The sequence below is a fragment of the Austrofundulus limnaeus genome, unplaced genomic scaffold (assembly GCF_001266775.1).
Source record: "Austrofundulus limnaeus strain Quisiro unplaced genomic scaffold, Austrofundulus_limnaeus-1.0 Scaffold191, whole genome shotgun sequence".
In the NCBI taxonomy this organism is placed as follows: domain Eukaryota; kingdom Metazoa; phylum Chordata; class Actinopteri; order Cyprinodontiformes; family Rivulidae; genus Austrofundulus; species Austrofundulus limnaeus.
In genome coordinates, this window is record NW_013952593.1 from 993,307 (window position 1) to 1,001,942 (window position 8,636).

Below are 8,636 nucleotides of genomic sequence, written 5' to 3' on the forward strand. Positions count from 1 at the left end.
AAGGTAAATTGGTCAATATATCATGATATTGATTTTAGGCCATATCACCCAGCCCTAGAGGAGGGTTAGGAAAAGATTATTATCGGGTCTATTGTTTTATGTTATTTAATAAACATTAACAGCACGACTCACCTTGCACACCAGTCAACTCAAGTCCACTACAAAACTACTTCCCCCGGCTTTTTACAATAGAAGCACGCTAAAGTCTCCATGCGTATTAAAGTTGCGTGTTCAATCTGAACGTGCACGTCAATGAAGAGGTGTTTACTACATTCAGCGACGGCGAAAACGGGATGTTTTTTAACGTGAGTCAACATAAGCAGCAGAATCGCCACCCACTGCTGCAGCAAACTGCTCAACAATAACATTAGCATGCTAACGCACAAAGCGGTGCAGCGAGGAAAAGTGTCCCCCGGGAAACAGTTCACTGGCGGCTGCGACAAAACGTTCCACATGTGTTCAGGCTTTTTAAATCGGTATGTCGGTATTCAAAAAACTCATATCATTAACAAAAACTAAAAACGGTATTCGGTACGTACCGGTATACCGCCCAGCACTATGTCATATAATCAATTCACATGACAGATTTAAAAATCGCTGTAGCTGAAAAGTCGCAGCCTCTCTGGGATTACAAACTACTTTTTTCTGAAAATGRCCGCCCTATTTGAAGAACGTTGCAGAGTTTGCAGAAGGAAATACTGTAGTCTCATGGAAAAAAACACCTCAATCCAYCGTCAGTCTCATCCCCTTCCAGGCCGAAAGAACAAACCCCACAACCTCCTTTCTGACCGAGGCTTATAAAGTTATTTGACAAGAGCCAAAAAGAATGGCCTCCTATTTCCCCCGCCCCCAACTAACATGTCAGCCTCCTCCCACAACACGATGACCTGGCTGTCCGATGTCTAATCTGGCAACCCAGCCTGGCATAGAAACTACAGCAGACCCATGTAAACATGTTTTATTTTTGTTTATTTGCCGAAATAAACATTGAAAAAAACACTTTCCAGACACTGATCTTGTGTAAACAGGGCCTGAGAAAGTACACCCTCACATRGCACTTTGGGTTTCCAGAGCCCATTCTTGTGTAAACAGAGCTTTAAACTGAGGCAGAATTCTGTAAACGACTACAGCTCATGGATGACCTGAAAGAACAAGTGGCAGAGTGTGGACTCGCACTGAGATTCTGCTGAGTCATCCTTTAACACTGAATGAATCTGAATAAATGATAAAACCAGTCCTGGGCTCTGGGCATTTAATATCAAAACACTTATTCACAGGTTATCAGTTAGTTTTCAGGATCAACAGCCAGGTCAGGAAATTTAAAACCACGAGAAACATTTTCCAAAAACCCAGTGTAATCTGAGCAGTGCTTGTCTAGAGCCGAGCACGTTCATTAGTCCTAGAGCAGCAGGAAAACCTCATTAATACTGGGATGATAATAGGACTTGTGAAAATTTTATTTTAAAAAAATACATAAATTTCCATTCCAGCATGAATTTTTAAAATAATATTTAAAAATGTGGTTGGTGAAATACTTAAAGCATCTGTGTGACTGACAAAACACATAAATCTCTCAACCATTTATTGCAGTTGATGCAGTTTTTTGCGATGTTATTGCACAGGCTGTTACTGCAACAATAAATTTGACATATTGTGCAGCCCCRTTTAGTCAGAAGGTATCTTGCTTGGAGGTTTTTTAATAAAATAATTTAAAAATAATTATAACAAAAGTTTTAAAGTCATGAATTGTATGAAGTTTGTGGTTTCAGTTCTACTACAGCCGCTGTGTGGTTGCATTTTATTTTTAAATAAAACTATCATGTTGGAATGAGAACTTATGCATTGGTTGCTGTTGTTTTGCTCTCAGAGCAGAAAGACATCAACACTGCATACTTAAATATTTATTTATTTATTGCAAGCCATATCATCATTGCAATATTCAGCACTGTTACTTTAGTTGAAGTTTAAAAGTTGATCAAACCTAGGAGGAAACAAACTAATAAATCCTCAGAAACAACAATGAGGTGTTCAGGAAGAGTCTCAGATTCTAYCACACTAAACTGTATAACAATATCTGTAATTTAAGCCGACTTATAACCATCTTTGTGTTAGAGTAACTTACACCAAAATTAACTTTTTTTAGCCGATAAACTGTCTAGAATGTGTCTAAAATGTTATATAGTACTATTTCTGTGCTAATTTTGATGTTTTTGTGCGTATTTGTTCAAATCTGTAATATTTGGTCTAAAAATGTGTTTTTGCTGCTCATATGGGTAGAGCAGTGGTACTGCAGGCTAATTTGCATATTGGTTAACGGCTCTCCGCTGTGACGTGGTTCTCCACAGTTTCGTCACAGCAGCTGTGTTCTGGTATAAAAGCCTCTCTCTAAGACACGCCCCTGCAGCAGTCAGAGRGTGGAACAGTTAGCAAGCTTAGCATGATCGTCTGTTGACCTTCAGCCTCGGGTGGGGAGAGCTGACTGCTGCGCTGCTCTCTCTCTCTCTCCACACACACACACACACACCAGCAGTACGTCCTGCACAGCGGGAGGGGAGGAGGGAAAAAAGGCAGAAACACAGCGGGGCAGCTGCAGCCCTAACGGACCAAACTTCAGTCAAACAAGACCCAACACTTTTATTCCTGATTTAAACTAGTGATCTTGTGAGCAGCTGCAGCTGTATGCTTTTATTTTTTTATGTCAGGCTGTCGCGGAGCGCTCGTCCTCCTCTGTCCGAGGCTGGTGTGGTGTGAGGCGGACAGCTCAGCCGAGGCTGCTGGAGCTGGAGCTCAAGGTCCTGATCCAGGGAGCCAACACGAATTAGTCCCAGACTGAGCTGACTTGATCAAGTCTCTCTCTGCCTCTGGTGAGGATGGGGGTGAAAAATCCTCCACCTCAGACCGTTCAGAGATGTAACTATCTGCATCGCTGTGGTCACTCTCCATGTAGCATCAATTATGCTAATGCTAGCTGTCGCGTTCTCTCTTCCTGGCCACGCCTCCGCTCTCTAACCCCCTYCCCCCTACCCACTTTGATGCATTTTTCAAATTTTGCCTTGGGGCAGAGTTATCTTTTCAAGGTGGGGGGGGGGGGTAGATAGACTTTAAAGTCAATACCCATGTTAACCATTGTAATGGAACTAATACTTTTGTTTAAGCTAGTAATTCATGACATCCTTTAATGACCTAGATTTTCATGACATGCTGTTCATCTGCAGATAGAATGATTAAAGTCAGAACAAGGTCTGCTAACAACAGTCATTCTTAGATATCACTTGTGTTTATTATTGACCTTGTATCAAATCTTGCTAAGATGACATAATGGTGTTTGTTAATATATACAGTATATGAGGCCTCTCGAGACACAGTGAGTAGTGTGGAGAGACAGTGACAGAGAGACGCAGAGGCACAGAGACAGGCCAGGTTGTTCTCTGTGTTTCCTGTTGTTGTAAAAAAAACTCAGCTGATCATCCCACAGAGTACCTTCATTCTTGGACCACTTATTTCTGTCTTTGTTAAATAAATATTGCCACAACACCATCTTGACTCAGGCTGGATGCAGATCTACAACTCATCAGCTTTTGACTGGTACACAAAAGATATTTTGCTCCCAGACAGTCAGACACTGACACACACTATCACCTTTGAGCAATAAGGATTAAAAACTTGATTTACAACTTCCACACAATAAACTAGCTTTAGATGTCTCATCTGATCAACTCATGTCTGATACGCCCATTTATCCCAGAGCAAACATGGAGCATAAAGCAAGCAGGACTATGACTTTAAATCAAACATACATTCAGCTCCTGAGAACTAACGGGGTTAAAGCTCTGTCCATCTGTGGCTTATATTCAAACACCTACAGGGACAATTCACATCTTCTCAGAGTCGTGTGGAAAAATACAAATTAACATTTTACCAGTTGCAGATAGCTTTTCGAATGACCTTCGCTTGGAAAATTTGAGTTTATTTTTGATCAAACTGATACACTAAGTGAGTGAAATGAGTCAGAATGAGCTGCAATGTGATAAGAAAAGGTTTATCAGTGAATTTCAAGAGCATTTCCTGCGAGAACATCAGAAAGGTTTCCACGAATAACTATATTGTGAAACTAACTCGATGGTAAAGAGTTTCTGTATGAACCACAATGGCAACAATTTATTATAGTTTTGACTCAAACTAGCTAATTCATTAGCCAGGTCATAATTTAACCCTTTTTTTTTCCAAATTGAGGTTGTTCAAGAAGCCATCTACAACAGGTAAGATGCTAACCGTTTGACTTATTTCAAACCGCAGTAGAAGAWCTCGACATGCCAAACAAAACGAGGACATCCCTGTATAAAACTACTTGGCGGTTGAACCTGCGTGATACTAAAGGTGTTTTAGTTTCSATGTTTAATCCTGCGTGAGGATTTTCTATCTGGATCAGTGGGTTTTCAGCCTGTTTGCTTTGCAACAACAGTAATCGAAGGAATGTTCTTTATCGAAGAACAGAAGCAAAAAAAAAAAAAGAAGTAAATAAACGACTCGTTTCATTTTCCAGACTGATCTGAAACGTGAGCTCCTGGAGACGTAAAATGGATTTGTGTTAAATTAAAAAAGGAGGTGGTTCTGGCTCTCCGGGGAAACGTAACGAGCTGCCTGGTTCAGCCGTGGCCTTTTAGTGAAACCACAAACCTTTGAAAACCTCGTGGGAAAAAAAAAGTGCAGGATCAACCTTCGAAAAGGTTAGAAGCATCAATTAAGAGAACGGCGGGTTGAATAAAGCTTGAAGCCCGTGTTAAATGGGAATTATTTCTACTTTAATCCCCCGCCGCTAAAATGTTAAAAAGCAAAAAAATTGGATGGATTTTGGAAATTTTCTTTACACACATTCCCTGTGTTTCAGTTAGCAAAATATCTCACATTTCACTGTAGGGATTAAAACACATTTTTCATGAAATAATCACTGGATTTACATCACAGGGTCAAACTGAACCCAGATGGCCGCCACAACTTATCAACTTCAGGAAACAGAAAAATGTCAACAAYTCAGACAGTTTTGCAGATATCGAGCTGGGATTTGACAAGAAAAAAAAGTCATTTACAGCACATACTGTGAGGATGATTAATTAAAATATCACGTGAAATTGTGCTAAATGTTATTTTAAGACAAAGCGGGTACATATTTGTCATTTCAAGGAGTTCTGTCTAAAAATAGAAACTCCACAAACTTCAAAGCAACCAGGACCAGATGTCTGTCTGCTGATGAGAATTCACACATATATATTTATTTATTTCCTCCTTAGGTCATAAAAAAGCAGAAAAGTTTATCTTTTGCTGGGAACATGACCCAAATTAATGTTTTATTCCAAGACACAGTTTCATTTCAAAGTTTAGATCTCTAATCCCTATGAGCTATCAGAGGGAGGAAATAACCTCAATTATATGATTACCAAAATAAAAGCGGATGCATTAAATTTTTGAATGAACAACAATTTGTGAGGAAAAATATAATTGTATCAGTGTGATACTAACGTTCATATCTAGTGTTAATAAAAAAATGGACAAGTATTTTGAAATAATTTTACGTGGAAATATAAATCTTCATGACTATTAAGCAGTATTCTGACATGTTTTACAGAAACCGGATGTGTGTTTTTGCTGAGAACCAACTAACGAAGCGAACTGATGATAATCTTTGTCGTTTTTGCTCAGAAGAGCTAAATAAAGAAAATATAACTGCTGGAATTAGCTGCAGCAAGTCGTCTCCGCACGTGAAGAGGAAAAAATAATAATTGAAATACTTACACGTATTTATTGTTACATTCGCCATTGACAAAGAGGACCGCGTCTGCCTGGTGCTGGGAAGTCCAACAAACCACCGTAGTGTCCGAGAGCAGACACTGGTCAAATTGCCGCAAAGGAGGGACCAGATGGAAAGACGAACATATTTCCTGCCTCGCGGAGAGCGGAAACGCCTAGTTTAAAACCTTCAACGAAGAGTAGTAGCGTACCAAGAAGAGCGAGAGGATTCACCCACGGATACTTCCGGCTTCGTTAGCATCGCCCGTAAACACGCGGGTTTTTATCCCTCAGGGCAGGGTTATTTAGKAACTAAATTACTCCAGGGGCCACAGTTACTGCAGGCCAACAGCTCAGGGTCCGAATATCTACAACATCTATCATTATGTAAATAAACCAAGTATTAAAATCATCTGTTACCTTTGAATTAGTCTATTTTGATACATTTTAATCGTGAATACAACAGACAGAGCCCAATGAAATGTTAGTAGTACAATTAGTTTTATCTTAACTGCTTGTAGTTTTAACTGTCTTGGATGTTCATAGAAATGTTTTTTTTTACCAGTGTCTAGTCAAGATTCTGACATTTCTGTAGATATAACATATTTACGTCTGATTAAAAGAACTTAGTAGAAAACCGGGGATTTAGGCTTAAGAGAGTAATGAACCAATTGGCAGGCCAAACTTTGGGCCATCATCTGAATAGCCCTGGTTTGTTTGTTTGTATAATTTATTTATTTATTTATTTGTTTGTGTGGAAATTGTGAGCATTTGTGGCTGTTGAGCAATTGCAGGGGCAGATCTACAGGGGGGCAAGGGGGGGCAACTGCCCCTCTTTTGTAGAGCCTTGCCCCCACCCTGGCCGCCTCCCACAGCAGCCCCCTACTTTTATGTTTCTAAAATATTTGTAATTACTAACTGTTTTTAGTCCAAACGCCCATCACAACCTTTAAAATCAATATTTATTTACCAAAAATATATAATTTTAACATAATCTGAGGCCCCTGAAAAGCTTACGGCCCTGCATCATACACTGCCTGCCGCTCCGCAGGCCGAACATGTGTCACAGTTTCTCTAGCTGATGTTTTAACACAACTGTAAAGTTAAGTTTGCAATGAAAGAAATATGATTGACAACGGCTGAACAAATAATGATAAACAATCAAGGTTAAATGACACGAAGCAAAAATATCACCCCCTGAAATCACTGTTAGGAAAAACTGACTCTGACATAAAAGTTTCTAAAATAGCTCTCACATCAATTTCCATTTTTAAAAGGTTGTTTTAAGGTCATAATGAATAGATGGTCATAATTCAAGTTACGTATTTCTTTTTTTAATTTGAGGTTATTCAAATAACTATCTACAACAGGTGAGACCATTATTGTTCATAACCTTTCCACAGAACCCCACTTCAAAAKATTYTCCAACAAATCCACTGAGTTTGACTGTAAAGACAATCTTTTATACCTATGTTCATAACTGAAAAAAATTAGGTTTTAAATTGAATTCTTCCTTTATTCTATATGGTTTTCAGTCTGTAAACAGGGTTTATTTAACCAGTCGTGGAGGTGCAGTGTTTTAAATACGACTTTAATAGAAGCAACTCTCCATTCTTGTGTAAAYAATGTCAAAATAAATCTGATGCAATTCATTAAAAAAAACTGTGAACATAAAGTTCTATGTGTTGCTGCAATTTCAGTTGCGTTATACTGCAAGTGTGGAACGGCGATGTCATCAGAGCAGTTCTCCTTTTTTTTCTTTCTTTCTCTCCTCCGCTCACATTTGTGCCGAGCAGCGTGAAAACAAGCTCGCTGCTGCCGGTCGATGTGGAGTCCTTGATTTTGTTGCCTCCTTCTCTGTCTCTCTCTCATCAGTCACAGTGCTGACCCCGTCCTTCCCATCTGCTCCTCCAACAGGATTATTGATCCTCCATCTGAGGAGTTCACCCGTCCTGACCTTTGACCTCTGGGAATATGGACATCAGGGTGGATTTGTCAGGAAAATCGTGACTTTATAAATATAATAAATATGCAGCGAATGTGTTTTTTTTAACAGATTAGATGCTCAGGAAGATAACAGGGATGTTTACATGTGTTTGAACTGAAAGAGGTTTTGCTTTTGTTGACAGCCCAGAGGAACAAACAGCGAGCAGATGACGCCTCATGAGTCACCCTGCAGGGCCACAACTGATCAGTTGTACTGCCTGTATTTTCTGTTGCTTTCAGGTTTAATTTGATAATAAAACGAGTACATGTCAAGGTAATAATAGTTTTGGATTTTTCATTAAGTTTAGTTTTATTTTGTTGTGACTTTTTCTCTTAATTCGTTTCATTTTAATCAGTTTTTAGAATGGGTTTGCTAGTTTTTATTAGTTATTATTGATTTTTTAATGCTTCGTTTTAGTTTAGTTTTCATTTGTTCCAGCATTAGCTTTTTTATAGTTTGAATAAACATATTTATGGAAGCCATAGATTTTTTCCCCCATGGTTTTCTCATGATAACTATATGGCTGTATCTGTTCAAATTTTATAAGTCCACAGTTTTTTCTAAAATCTAAAGCAGCTTTAAAGTTACATTTCAGAAATCTCAAGATTTTGTGGGAAGGTTTATGAACAGTTAATATCATACCTGCTGCAGATGGCTCTTTAAACCATGACTCTTGTGTTTTGACTCAAAGAAAAAAAGTTCTCCTTTTTTTGGTACCTTAACCTTTGCTTTAAACTTATTTAATTCTCTTTTTATAACGTGTGTCAAATCAAAGGTCTGTGAGCTAAAAGTGGTCCACCACAGTGATAGATAGATAGATAGATAGATAGATAGATAGATAGATAGATAGATAGATAGATAGATA

General features: G+C 38.7%; 1 protein-coding gene across 1 annotated transcript in view; it reads right to left on the minus strand.

The window, feature by feature from the left end:
• The window catches only part of rell1 (RELT like 1), a 41,454-nt gene extending 35,393 nt beyond the window's left edge, over positions 1-6,061 (minus strand). Inside the window, exon 1 of the mRNA XM_014018391.1 lies at positions 5,791-6,061. Within this exon, the coding sequence (XP_013873845.1) occupies positions 5,791-5,815 (25 nt within the window). The 5' untranslated portion in view covers positions 5,816-6,061. The remainder of the gene's footprint in view (positions 1-5,790) is intronic.
• Positions 6,062-8,636: the final 2,575 nt, after the last annotated feature.